This window comes from Pseudorca crassidens, unplaced genomic scaffold, assembly GCF_039906515.1.
Source record: "Pseudorca crassidens isolate mPseCra1 unplaced genomic scaffold, mPseCra1.hap1 Scaffold_357, whole genome shotgun sequence".
Taxonomy (NCBI): Eukaryota; Metazoa; Chordata; class Mammalia; order Artiodactyla; family Delphinidae; genus Pseudorca; species Pseudorca crassidens.
In genome coordinates this window covers 17,030-29,242 of record NW_027136284.1, presented here as the reverse complement: position 1 = coordinate 29,242, position 12,213 = coordinate 17,030, and the positions used below count along the sequence as shown (strand labels likewise).

At 64.3% G+C, this 12,213-nt stretch overlaps 1 protein-coding gene and 10 non-coding genes across 11 annotated transcripts; 7 read left to right on the top strand and 4 right to left on the bottom strand.

The window, feature by feature from the left end:
• Positions 1–1,269: 1,269 nt before the first annotated feature.
• Positions 1,270–1,340, bottom strand: TRNAG-GCC (transfer RNA glycine (anticodon GCC)). The gene has a single exon. It is a non-coding gene; the product is annotated as a tRNA-Gly (tRNA).
• Positions 1,341–2,477: 1,137 nt separating this feature from the next.
• On the bottom strand, positions 2,478–2,560 carry TRNAL-CAG (transfer RNA leucine (anticodon CAG)). Its single transcript has one exon. It is a non-coding gene; the product is annotated as a tRNA-Leu (tRNA).
• Positions 2,561–3,132: 572 nt separating this feature from the next.
• On the top strand, positions 3,133–3,204 carry TRNAD-GUC (transfer RNA aspartic acid (anticodon GUC)). Its single transcript has one exon. It is a non-coding gene; the product is annotated as a tRNA-Asp (tRNA).
• A 424-nt stretch (positions 3,205–3,628) lies between these two features.
• LOC137218185 (histone H3.v1-like) lies at positions 3,629–4,874 on the top strand. Its single transcript, XM_067724960.1, has 3 exons — positions 3,629–3,719; positions 3,828–4,013; positions 4,525–4,874. Exons 1-3 carry the CDS (start codon positions 3,629–3,631, stop codon positions 4,872–4,874), a joined length of 627 nt encoding a protein of 208 aa, XP_067581061.1.
• TRNAG-UCC (transfer RNA glycine (anticodon UCC)) lies at positions 4,047–4,118 on the top strand. Its single transcript has one exon. It is a non-coding gene; the product is annotated as a tRNA-Gly (tRNA).
• On the top strand, positions 4,405–4,476 carry TRNAE-CUC (transfer RNA glutamic acid (anticodon CUC)). The gene has a single exon. It is a non-coding gene; the product is annotated as a tRNA-Glu (tRNA).
• A 3,653-nt stretch (positions 4,875–8,527) lies between the features above and the next one.
• Positions 8,528–8,598, bottom strand: TRNAG-GCC (transfer RNA glycine (anticodon GCC)). The gene has a single exon. It is a non-coding gene; the product is annotated as a tRNA-Gly (tRNA).
• A 1,137-nt stretch (positions 8,599–9,735) lies between these two features.
• On the bottom strand, positions 9,736–9,818 carry TRNAL-CAG (transfer RNA leucine (anticodon CAG)). The gene has a single exon. It is a non-coding gene; the product is annotated as a tRNA-Leu (tRNA).
• Positions 9,819–10,390: 572 nt separating this feature from the next.
• TRNAD-GUC (transfer RNA aspartic acid (anticodon GUC)) lies at positions 10,391–10,462 on the top strand. Its single transcript has one exon. It is a non-coding gene; the product is annotated as a tRNA-Asp (tRNA).
• An 842-nt stretch (positions 10,463–11,304) lies between these two features.
• TRNAG-UCC (transfer RNA glycine (anticodon UCC)) lies at positions 11,305–11,376 on the top strand. The gene has a single exon. It is a non-coding gene; the product is annotated as a tRNA-Gly (tRNA).
• A 286-nt stretch (positions 11,377–11,662) lies between these two features.
• Positions 11,663–11,734, top strand: TRNAE-CUC (transfer RNA glutamic acid (anticodon CUC)). The gene has a single exon. It is a non-coding gene; the product is annotated as a tRNA-Glu (tRNA).
• Positions 11,735–12,213: the final 479 nt, after the last annotated feature.

Genomic DNA, 12,213 nt, shown 5'->3' with positions numbered 1-12,213 from the left:
ATTACTTTGCTGTGGAATATTACTCAGCCATACAAAAGAGTGAGATACTGCCATTTGCACCAAGAAGGAGGGACCTAGAGTATATTACACTCAGCGACGTAAGTCAGGCAGAGAAGCACAAAGATACGGGGACTCTAAAGCGTACTACAAACGAACGTATGTGCCAAAGAGAGACAGACACACAGACATAGAAAACACACTGCTCGTTACCCAAGGGGAAAGTGTAGGGCAGGGGAAATTCCGGAGCTGTGATTAACAGAGAGGAAGTACTATACATAAAGCACACAAGCAACAAGGATTTACCGTACAGCACAGGGAACTGTATTCATGTGTCGTGATAACGTATAACGGAAAATAACCTGGAAAAGGACATATAACTGAATCACTTTGCTGTACACCAGAAAGTAACACAATGTTTAAACCAACCATACTGCTACGAAAAGGAGAAGACGACGAAGGGGGAAACAAGAGGGCAACGGGACAGAGGCAAGGGCAGGATCCTTGACAACGTAGGATTTGGAAAGGATCGGGGGGGAAAGTGGCGAGATAGGAGGGGGGAGGGGGGTGTTTGTGGGAATAGGCAGGAGGCTGAGGTGGTGGTGCTGGGGGTGCTGTCCCGAGGGCTGATGCTGTTGGTGGGAGCAGAGGTTCAGGGGAGGGGTTGGTGTTTGTCGTGCTGATGGCGCTGGTGGCAGTAGCGGTGGAGGAGCGGGCCGGTGTTGGAAACGTGTTTCTGTTGAGGGTCAAAACGTGAATCTAGAGTGTAGTCTGCGATGATAGTGTGGACTTCTTTGGAACTCCTCGTGCAAGTGAGCGCTTTTGGGACTCTCTAGGAAACTGGGATGTATCGCTCCCAGAGGTGGCGACTTGCTTGCTGCTGGTTGTGCAAAGATAGTATAATTTTCGGAGTGGGGGCAGAGTGAGGCAGAGAGCTTGGACACGTGGCGAAAGGTGAAGAGGTTGGGCTGTGCGGGTGCCAGCGTGGGGTGTTCCTTACGGTGACAAGCGGGACACAAGCGGGGTCGGGGTCAGGAAGAGAACAAGGACAAGGAAGGGGTCTGGGCGAAAGAGTGGCTGAGCCCGCGAGGTGTCAGGTCCTGGAGGCCTGGCTCCCGGGTGTGTGTGGGGTGGGGGCGTCTGCGTGGGAAGGACAGGGGCCGGGAAGGTACGGTGGTGAGCGAGCTGTTGCAGGACCGGTGCCTTGAGTGTGGCAGCTGGGAAACCCAGCTCCGCTTTGGGGCTGCGGGCACCAAAAGGGGACGCTGCGTCTGCATGGGCCGGGAATCGAACCCGGGCCTCCCGCGTGGCAGGCGAGAATTCTACCACTGAACCACCCATGCACCGATGGCCGCCGGCGCCCGCCGCTGCCCCAGCGGCGCCCAACGCTGCCCCAGCGGCGCTCGCCGCCAACCGCCGGACCCTGGTCACTGCTCGCCGCGTGGGCATGGGCTCCATTTGAGCAGGAGGCCGACGGGCCACCTGAATGAGAGGCTCCGGGCACTCTGGCGACCCCAGGGCGCGAGGCGGTCGGAAGCACCGAAGGATGGAGGGACGCAGGCGGGCTCGGCCCGTCCTGCGCTTTCTCTGCCGTCCACGGGCTCGGCCCGTCCTGCGCTTTCTCTGCCGTCCACGGAGCCGATTGACTGTCGGTGTCGCCAGGCGAAGCCAGGAGGCGAACCGGCCTGGCCCGCGCCCGAATCCCGGTCAGGGCAGGCGAGGCGTGGCCGGTGCGGCTGAGCACCGACGTTCCTCTCAGCCGCCGCCCGGCTCCGACGCAGGCAGGCAGGCAGGCAGGTGTGGTCCGGCCAGGGTCCCAAGGCGAAAAAGCACCGAGGGCACGCACCACAAGGCAGTCAGGACGCTGTCGGCGGCCACCTCGCTGTGGCTGTGGAGGGAATGGAATGGGCAGGCAGGCCGTTGGGTCTGGCGGGAAGGACAGGATGTTGGAAAGAGGGAGAGCTGCTGCTGGCGGAAGTGGAAGAAAGGCTGTGAGAACGAGTCCGCTGTTCACCAGGCAGAAGTCGGAGGGCGGGCGAGGCGTGGAGGGCTTTCCACACGCGGCCGTTCTGCGTGTGGCGGTGGGGGCGGGGTGGGGCGGGGGAGAGGCCGTGGGTGGGAGGGGCGAAGGCAGGCAGGCAGGCAGGCAGGCAGGAAGACCAGCAGCAGCAGCCGCCAGCAGGTGAGGAAAGATGTGCTGCGAAGGACTGAAGGGCTTCCTGGTGTGGGTGCAGGTAGGAGGGGGCGTAGGAGCTGGCGGGGAGGGCGTTTTTCCGGAAAGCCCGTGGCCGGAGGGTTCGTAGCGGGCCGTTTCTGCCAGGCCCGCGGCCGTGGCTGAGAAGGTCCCGCGTCTGAGAGGCGTGGATGTCCGGGCCGCAGTTTGGAGAGGCGGCAAGAGCGCAAGGCGCGAACGGACTGGAAGGCAGTAAAGCGCTGCCATAGGGCCGGGTGCGTTTGTCGGGCGGGCCAAAAGGCTGGCTTGTCAGGAGTGGGATTCGAACCCACGCCTCCAGGGGAGACTGCGACCTGAACGCAGCGCCTTAGACCGCTCGGCCATCCTGACGGCGGGCCTGGGCGTGCGCGTGGCCGCTCGGCTGGCTGGGACCCGACGCGACGCGCAGCCCGGTGCCCTTGGCGGGACGCGGTGCTCCGCGCCAGGCGCGCGGCCGTGTGGGGGAGCGACGGAGCGGGCGCGCGGCGGCCGACGGGGAGCAAGGCCAGACGACGCGCCTGGCTCCGCCGCGGTGGCGTCCTCGCCCAGCCCTGGCCCCGGACGGAGCCGGGCCGCGTCTTGCCAGCCCCTGCCGCCGGCCCCCACCCGCGCCTCCCCTCGCCGGCCATGGCCAGGCGCGCGCCCACCCCCTCCTCGCAGCCTTGCTTTCGGTCTCGGGCCCCCTCCTCCCGGCGCGATCCCCTCGTCGGAGGCAATAGGCAGCGCGCACTCGGAGCTTTCAGCGCCACTCGGGTCCGGGTCCCTGTCGGGTCGGGGGCTGCTGCTTTGGAGGACGCGGTTGGTGTGGCGTTGGGTCGGCTCGGGCACGTGCCGGGCGCCCGTGGTGGGCAGGGGGCCGGAGGGCAGGGGGAGGCGTCGGCAGTCAGCCCGAGAGCGTCCGGGCGCGGGGGCGGTGGCCGCCGTCCTCGTTAGTATAGTGGTGAGTATCCCCGCCTGTCACGCGGGAGACCGGGGTTCGATTCCCCGACGGGGAGGCAACACGCCCCCTTTTGGTGGCTGGCGCCGCTCTCTGTCCCGCCGCCTATCTCCCAAGGACCCTGCTTGTCCGCCCTGTGCCCTCCGTCCTCCAGCGAGGCGCAGGGCCCCAGCGCGTGCCCAGCCTGCCCACCCTCGACCCCCTCCAGCCCTTCCTCGTCGCCGGGCACTCAGTCGCCACGGCCGAGCGACGGCCTCCTCTGGACACCACAAGCTCTCGATGACGTTGCGGCCCGCCCAAAGTGGCTGTCTCCGTGGGCTCCTTGCGTCGCGACGCAAGGCTGCGCAGCTATGCACAGCTGCATAGGTGCCCAGCTGCCGGGACGGGTGGGAGGCGGATGAGTGCCGTCCCCTGTCGGTGCGGGAAGTGGCCTGGCCAGGCGCCGGGTGGAGAAGGGCTTTGGCGAGCCGGGGTGCTGGAAGATGCGTGCGCCGGGGGCGGGGGCGGGCCGCGGCGTGGAGCCGAGGGACCTGGAGCAGCAAGGCAGCGAGAGCGCCACCCTGAGGCGATCGGGCGGGTGGTCTAGGGCAGCTTCGTGGGGCTGGCGCGGGTGGGGCGCCGGGGGGCCTTGGTGGCGTCTGTGACGTCACAGAGCTGCCGGCCGGCGTGGCGTCGGGGCAGGGCTGCTCCAAGCGGCGGCGGCGGCGGCGGCGGCGGCTAAGGAGGAGGAGGACGACGAGGAAGAGAAAGGGGAGCAGGAGGAGGAAGAGAAGGAGGAGGAGTCGGAAGAGAAGGAGTCGGAGGAGGAGGAGGAGGAGGAGGAGGGGGAGGAGGAAGCGGCGGCGAGAGTGCGCTCGGGCGAGCCCGGTGCCGGCGTCTCGGGGCGGCCCGGGCTGTGCAGCGTTGGTGGTATAGTGGTGAGCATAGCTGCCTTCCAAGCAGTTGACCCGGGTTCGATTCCCGGCCAACGCAGCGGGCTGACCTTTTGCCGCGCTCCGCGGGCGGCCGGCCGGCCGTCCGTCCGGGGGCCTGTGAGGGAGAGCTGGGAGCAGGGAGCTCGGCGGCCCTAGCGGCTCTTCTTGTGTGTGCGAGAAGCAGGCGCGCAGTGTTCTGAGGGTGCTGCAAGCAGGAAGGACGGGAGGACACGTGGATTGCCAGGGGCGGCGCGTGGCTGGACTTGGAAAGGCCGGGTCTTGGCGCCAAGGTGGCGCCGAGCGGCTGCTATGGGTCGAGCAGGAGCAGTGGTAGGGCCCGACGCTCCCTGGTGGTCTAGTGGTTAGGATTCGGCGCTCTCACCGCCGCGGCCCGGGTTCGATTCCCGGTCAGGGAAGCCTTTCTTCTTCCCCTCTACCTCACACCGTCCACATCCCACTTTTAGGCCACGCTTGCTCCGCGGCCTCGGCGTCGCGCCCTGCCCGACAACAGCCGCCCGGTGCCCTGCACCTGCAGCCCAAGCCCTGCCAGGCAACCTCCACCCTCCCTGCCCGGCCACACCTTTTGGCCGCACTGGCGCGCGCCCACTCGAGGCCTTCGACGTCCCGTGTCTTCGTTTTCACACGCTTGCCTCAGCCCCAAACACGAATGGCCGGGGCGGCGCCTCTCCCCGCCGAGGCTGTGTCCACGAGCAAACGCCCCCGCCGGTGTTTGGACTCTCCAGCAGCACTGCTTCTCCCCCACGGCGACAGCGGCGGCGGCACCGACGGCGCTGTCACACGCGGTGCCTTCTGACAGCGCCGGATCCCCTGTGGAAAGGAGCACCGGTGCGCAGACGGGTGCTTCGCAACACCGCAGCAGGTTTCCTGAACGCCCTTGCCGGTGCCTTGGGGGTGGCTGACAGTGTGGGATGAAGGTCTTTGTGGCCGTGGTCGGTGGCCACCCCACGCGGGCTAGGGAACGGAGCAGAACGAGCCCATGGAGAGAGGGCGGCGGTGGGCCGCGTGCTGGGAGGTGCGAGGAAGGACCTGGGGTGTCTGGCTGGAGCGCGGGCAGGAGCGGGAGGTGTTGGGCTGGCGGGGACCTGGCCCGGGAGAGCGGCTGGCCGCTCAGGCAGGGGCTCAGCAGAAGCTTGGTGCGGTGGTGGTACCCGGCCGGGCACGTGTTTGCGGGTGGGTCAGATCAGGGGGCGGAGTGGGCCTGGAGTAGGGTGAGTCTGAGGAGCGCTGGCAGAAGTGAGACTTCCGGGCAGGACATGTGACAGGCGGGCCTGGGATACAAGGGGCAGGTGGCGGGGAGAGGGGTCAGGGCCTGCAGGCTGGGGGGAAGGGCGGGGTGTGTGAACGGGCTGTGGGGCGTGGAAGATGGTGGGAGAGGACCCCTTCGCGGTGGGGTGGCGGGTGAGCGCCCCAGACTGGTGTGCTGTGCGGCAAGGTGGTCAGGCCAAGCAATGGGTTGTTACTGGGGGCGGTGGGTAGGAGGCGGGCAAGAGAACAACAGAAACGGAGTGCACCACAGGGGCTAGGTGGGGGTCCGAATCGGGTGGGGGCATTCTACTGCCCCAGAGACACACATCACCTCTCATCGGGAGAAACCATCCAGCCTCAGGTGTGTGTGGCGGCGGGGGTGGGGGGAGGAGGGGTTGAGGTTGAAAGAGGCCAAGGGAGAAGTCCCGTCTGATCCAGCAATCCCACTCCTGGGTACGTACCCGGAAATGGCGAAACAAGAGTTCAGAAAGGCCCAGGCACCTCCATGTTCACAGCGGCACTATTTGCACTAGCCAAGACACGGAAAAAAACCCAAGTGCCCGTCAACGGGTGGCCAGTACAAGAAGAGGTCGTATCTATGTAGTACGAGCTATCACTCAGCCATCAATAAAAAAGAATGAACTATTGCCATTTGCTGCCACAAGACTGCTCCCCGAGAATATTACGCTTCGTGAAGTATGTCCGACAGAGAAACACAAAGATACGTGGAATCTCAAAAGTACTACCACTGAATCTATGTGCGAAACAGAAACAGGCTCACAGACCTGGAAAACACAGTGATGGTTACCCGAGGGAAAAAGGAGGGGTGGAGGGATAAATTAGGAGCTCGATGAACCGATACACAGTACTTCATATAAAGGAGATAAGCAACAAGGATTTACAGAATAACACAGGGAATGATATTCAATATCCTGCAATAACCTATACTGGAAATCAATCTGAAACAATATTAGACATGGAAAACAGTATCCCCTTTGCTGTACACCTGAAACTAACTCCATGTGGTTACTCAACTCTTCTTCCTAAACCACAAGTACTAGTCCTTAAAAGTAAGTAAGTAAATAAATAAATATATAAATAAATAAATAGGAGAAACTGAGCCATCAGATGATCCAGCAATCGCCGTCGTGGGTACACAGCCGCCAAAGAGAAAAACTGTTGTTTGGAGAGATCCACGCACCCCCGTGTTTGTAGCTGCGCTACGTGCCACAGCCAAGACACAGAAAAAGCCCATGTGCCCATCAGCAGTCGGCTGACAGAAAAGGATGTGGTATATATGTACTGGGGAGTATTACTCAGCCATTTCAGAAAATGAAATATTGCCATTTGCCACACTAAGGATGGTCCTAGAGATTATTACACTTGGTGAAGTAAGTCTGACAGAGAAGCACAAAGATACGTGGAATCTAAAACGTAATAGAAAAGAATGTATGTGCAAAAGAGAAACAGACTCCCAGACAGAGAAAACACACTGATGGTTACCCGAGGAGAAAGGCAGGGGTGGAGACATAAATTAGGAGCTGCGATGAACAGATACACCGTACTTCATATAAAAGACATAAGCAGGGGGCTTCCCTGGTGGCGCAGTGGTTGAGAGTCCGCCTGCCGATGCAGGGGACACGGGTTCGTGCCCCGGTCCGGGAAGATCCCACATGCCGCGGAGCGGCTGGGCCCGTGAGCCATGGCCGCTGAGCCTGCGCGTCCGGAGCCTGTGCTCCGCAACGGGAGAGGCCACAGCAGTGAGAGGCCCGCGTACTGCAAAAAAAAAAAAAAAAAAAAAAAAAGACATAAGCAACAAGGATTTCCAGTATAACACAGGGAATGATATTCAATATCGTGTAGTAAGCTATCATGGAAAGCAATCTGAAACGTTATTAGACATGGGAAACAGTATCTGCTTTGCTGTGCAATATTACTTTGCTGTGGAATATTACTCAGCCATACAAAAGAGTGAGATACTGCCATTTGCACCAAGAAGGAGGGACCTAGAGTATATTACACTCAGCGACGTAAGTCAGGCAGAGAAGCACAAAGATACGGGGACTCTAAAGCGTACTACAAACGAACGTATGTGCCAAAGAGAGACAGACACACAGACATAGAAAACACACTGCTCGTTACCCAAGGGGAAAGTGTAGGGCAGGGGAAATTCCGGAGCTGTGATTAACAGAGAGGAAGTACTATACATAAAGCACACAAGCAACAAGGATTTACCGTACAGCACAGGGAACTGTATTCATGTGTCGTGATAACGTATAACGGAAAATAACCTGGAAAAGGACATATAACTGAATCACTTTGCTGTACACCAGAAAGTAACACAATGTTTAAACCAACCATACTGCTACGAAAAGGAGAAGACGACGAAGGGGGAAACAAGAGGGCAACGGGACAGAGGCAAGGGCAGGATCCTTGACAACGTAGGATTTGGAAAGGATCGGGGGGAAAAGTGGCGAGATAGGAGGGGGGAGGGGGGTGTTTGTGGGAATAGGCAGGAGGCTGAGGTGGTGGTGCTGGGGGTGCTGTCCCGAGGGCTGATGCTGTTGGTGGGAGCAGAGGTTCAGGGGAGGGGTTGGTGTTTGTCGTGCTGATGGCGCTGGTGGCAGTAGCGGTGGAGGAGCGGGCCGGTGTTGGAAACGTGTTTCTGTTGAGGGTCAAAACGTGAATCTAGAGTGTAGTCTGCGATGATAGTGTGGACTTCTTTGGAACTCCTCGTGCAAGTGAGCGCTTTTGGGACTCTCTAGGAAACTGGGATGTATCGCTCCCAGAGGTGGCGACTTGCTTGCTGCTGGTTGTGCAAAGATAGTATAATTTTCGGAGTGGGGGCAGAGTGAGGCAGAGAGCTTGGACACGTGGCGAAAGGTGAAGAGGTTGGGCTGTGCGGGTGCCAGCGTGGGGTGTTCCTTACGGTGACAAGCGGGACACAAGCGGGGTCGGGGTCAGGAAGAGAACAAGGACAAGGAAGGGGTCTGGGCGAAAGAGTGGCTGAGCCCGCGAGGTGTCAGGTCCTGGAGGCCTGGCTCCCGGGTGTGTGTGGGGTGGGGGCGTCTGCGTGGGAAGGACAGGGGCCGGGAAGGTACGGTGGTGAGCGAGCTGTTGCAGGACCGGTGCCTTGAGTGTGGCAGCTGGGAAACCCAGCTCCGCTTTGGGGCTGCGGGCACCAAAAGGGGACGCTGCGTCTGCATGGGCCGGGAATCGAACCCGGGCCTCCCGCGTGGCAGGCGAGAATTCTACCACTGAACCACCCATGCACCGATGGCCGCCGGCGCCCGCCGCTGCCCCAGCGGCGCCCAACGCTGCCCCAGCGGCGCTCGCCGCCAACCGCCGGACCCTGGTCACTGCTCGCCGCGTGGGCATGGGCTCCATTTGAGCAGGAGGCCGACGGGCCACCTGAATGAGAGGCTCCGGGCACTCTGGCGACCCCAGGGCGCGAGGCGGTCGGAAGCACCGAAGGATGGAGGGACGCAGGCGGGCTCGGCCCGTCCTGCGCTTTCTCTGCCGTCCACGGGCTCGGCCCGTCCTGCGCTTTCTCTGCCGTCCACGGAGCCGATTGACTGTCGGTGTCGCCAGGCGAAGCCAGGAGGCGAACCGGCCTGGCCCGCGCCCGAATCCCGGTCAGGGCAGGCGAGGCGTGGCCGGTGCGGCTGAGCACCGACGTTCCTCTCAGCCGCCGCCCGGCTCCGACGCAGGCAGGCAGGCAGGCAGGTGTGGTCCGGCCAGGGTCCCAAGGCGAAAAAGCACCGAGGGCACGCACCACAAGGCAGTCAGGACGCTGTCGGCGGCCACCTCGCTGTGGCTGTGGAGGGAATGGAATGGGCAGGCAGGCCGTTGGGTCTGGCGGGAAGGACAGGATGTTGGAAAGAGGGAGAGCTGCTGCTGGCGGAAGTGGAAGAAAGGCTGTGAGAACGAGTCCGCTGTTCACCAGGCAGAAGTCGGAGGGCGGGCGAGGCGTGGAGGGCTTTCCACACGCGGCCGTTCTGCGTGTGGCGGTGGGGGCGGGGTGGGGCGGGGGAGAGGCCGTGGGTGGGAGGGGCGAAGGCAGGCAGGCAGGCAGGCAGGCAGGAAGACCAGCAGCAGCAGCCGCCAGCAGGTGAGGAAAGATGTGCTGCGAAGGACTGAAGGGCTTCCTGGTGTGGGTGCAGGTAGGAGGGGGCGTAGGAGCTGGCGGGGAGGGCGTTTTTCCGGAAAGCCCGTGGCCGGAGGGTTCGTAGCGGGCCGTTTCTGCCAGGCCCGCGGCCGTGGCTGAGAAGGTCCCGCGTCTGAGAGGCGTGGATGTCCGGGCCGCAGTTTGGAGAGGCGGCAAGAGCGCAAGGCGCGAACGGACTGGAAGGCAGTAAAGCGCTGCCATAGGGCCGGGTGCGTTTGTCGGGCGGGCCAAAAGGCTGGCTTGTCAGGAGTGGGATTCGAACCCACGCCTCCAGGGGAGACTGCGACCTGAACGCAGCGCCTTAGACCGCTCGGCCATCCTGACGGCGGGCCTGGGCGTGCGCGTGGCCGCTCGGCTGGCTGGGACCCGACGCGACGCGCAGCCCGGTGCCCTTGGCGGGACGCGGTGCTCCGCGCCAGGCGCGCGGCCGTGTGGGGGAGCGACGGAGCGGGCGCGCGGCGGCCGACGGGGAGCAAGGCCAGACGACGCGCCTGGCTCCGCCGCGGTGGCGTCCTCGCCCAGCCCTGGCCCCGGACGGAGCCGGGCCGCGTCTTGCCAGCCCCTGCCGCCGGCCCCCACCCGCGCCTCCCCTCGCCGGCCATGGCCAGGCGCGCGCCCACCCCCTCCTCGCAGCCTTGCTTTCGGTCTCGGGCCCCCTCCTCCCGGCGCGATCCCCTCGTCGGAGGCAATAGGCAGCGCGCACTCGGAGCTTTCAGCGCCACTCGGGTCCGGGTCCCTGTCGGGTCGGGGGCTGCTGCTTTGGAGGACGCGGTTGGTGTGGCGTTGGGTCGCCTCGGGCACGTGCCGGGCGCCCGTGGTGGGCAGGGGGCCGGAGGGCAGGGGGAGGCGTCGGCAGTCAGCCCGAGAGCGTCCGGGCGCGGGGGCGGTGGCCGCCGTCCTCGTTAGTATAGTGGTGAGTATCCCCGCCTGTCACGCGGGAGACCGGGGTTCGATTCCCCGACGGGGAGGCAACACGCCCCCTTTTGGTGGCTGGCGCCGCTCTCCGTCCCGCCGCCTATCTCCCAAGGACCCTGCTTGTCCGCCCTGTGCCCTCCGTCCTCCAGCGAGGCGCAGGGCCCCAGCGCGTGCCCAGCCTGCCCACCCTCGACCCCCTCCAGCCCTTCCTCGTCGCCGGGCACTCAGTCGCCACGGCCGAGCGACGGCCTCCTCTGGACACCACAAGCTCTCGATGACGTTGCGGCCCGCCCAAAGTGGCTGTCTCCGTGGGCTCCTTGCGTCGCGACGCAAGGCTGCGCAGCTATGCACAGCTGCATAGGTGCCCAGCTGCCGGGACGGGTGGGAGGCGGATGAGTGCCGTCCCCTGTCGGTGCGGGAAGTGGCCTGGCCAGGCGCCGGGTGGAGAAGGGCTTTGGCGAGCCGGGGTGCTGGAAGATGCGTGCGCCGGGGGCGGGGGCGGGCCGCGGCGTGGAGCCGAGGGACCTGGAGCAGCAAGGCAGCGAGAGCGCCACCCTGAGGCGATCGGGCGGGTGGTCTAGGGCAGCTTCGTGGGGCTGGCGCGGGTGGGGCGCCGGGGGGCCTTGGTGGCGTCTGTGACGTCACAGAGCTGCCGGCCGGCGTGGCGTCGGGGCAGGGCTGCTCCAAGCGGCGGCGGCGGCGGCGGCGGCGGCTAAGGAGGAGGAGGACGACGAGGAAGAGAAAGGGGAGCAGGAGGAGGAAGAGAAGGAGGAGGAGTCGGAAGAGAAGGAGTCGGAGGAGGAGGAGGAGGAGGAGGAGGGGGAGGAGGAAGCGGCGGCGAGAGTGCGCTCGGGCGAGCCCGGTGCCGGCGTCTCGGGGCGGCCCGGGCTGTGCAGCGTTGGTGGTATAGTGGTGAGCATAGCTGCCTTCCAAGCAGTTGACCCGGGTTCGATTCCCGGCCAACGCAGCGGGCTGACCTTTTGCCGCGCTCCGCGGGCGGCCGGCCGGCCGGCCGGCCGGGGGCCTGTGAGGGAGAGCTGGGAGCAGGGAGCTCGGCGGCCCTAGCGGCTCTTCTTGTGTGTACGAGAAGCAGGCGCGCAGTGTTCTGAGGGTGCTGCAAGCAGGAAGGACGGGAGGACACGTGGATTGCCAGGGGCGGCGCGTGGCTGGACTTGGAAAGGCCGGGTCTTGGCGCCAAGGTGGCGCCGAGCGGCTGCTATGGGTCGAGCAGGAGCAGTGGTAGGGCCCGACGCTCCCTGGTGGTCTAGTGGTTAGGATTCGGCGCTCTCACCGCCGCGGCCCGGGTTCGATTCCCGGTCAGGGAAGCCTTTCTTCTTCCTCTCTACCTCACACCGTCCACATCCCGCTTTTAGGCCACGCTTGCTCCGCGGCCTCGGCGTCGCGCCCTGCCCGACAACAGCCGCCCGGTGCCCTGCACCTGCAGCCCAAGCCCTGCCAGGCAACGTCCACCCTCCCTTCCCGGCCACACCTTTTGGCCGCACTGGCGCGCGCCCACTCGAGGCCTTCGACGTCCCGTGTCTTCGTTTTCACACGCTTGCCTCAGCCCCAAACACGAATGGCCGGGGCGGCGCCTCTCCCCGCCGAGGCTGTGTCCACGAGCAAACGCCCCCGCCGGTGTTTGGACTCTCCAGCAGCACTGCTTCTCCCCCACGGCGACAGCGGCGGCGGCACCGACGGCGCTGTCACACGCGGTGCCTTCTGACAGCGCCGGATCCCCTGTGGAAAGGAGCACCGGTGCGCAGACGGGTGCTTCGCAACACCGCAGCAGGTTTCCTGAACGCCC

Excerpts from the sequence above, each read along its gene's own strand:
- LOC137218185 (XM_067724960.1), top strand. The coding sequence starts at position 3,629 with ATGCGTGCGCCGGGGGCGGGGGCGGGCCGCGGCGTGGAGCCGAGGGAC. Across the intron at positions 3,720-3,827 it reads CGCCACCCTGAGGCGATCGG|GGCTGCTCCAAGCGGCGGCG; the intron begins GCGGGTGGTCTA and ends GCGTCGGGGCAG. Across the intron at positions 4,014-4,524 it reads AGTGCGCTCGGGCGAGCCCG|GCCACGCTTGCTCCGCGGCC; the intron begins GTGCCGGCGTCT and ends TCCCACTTTTAG.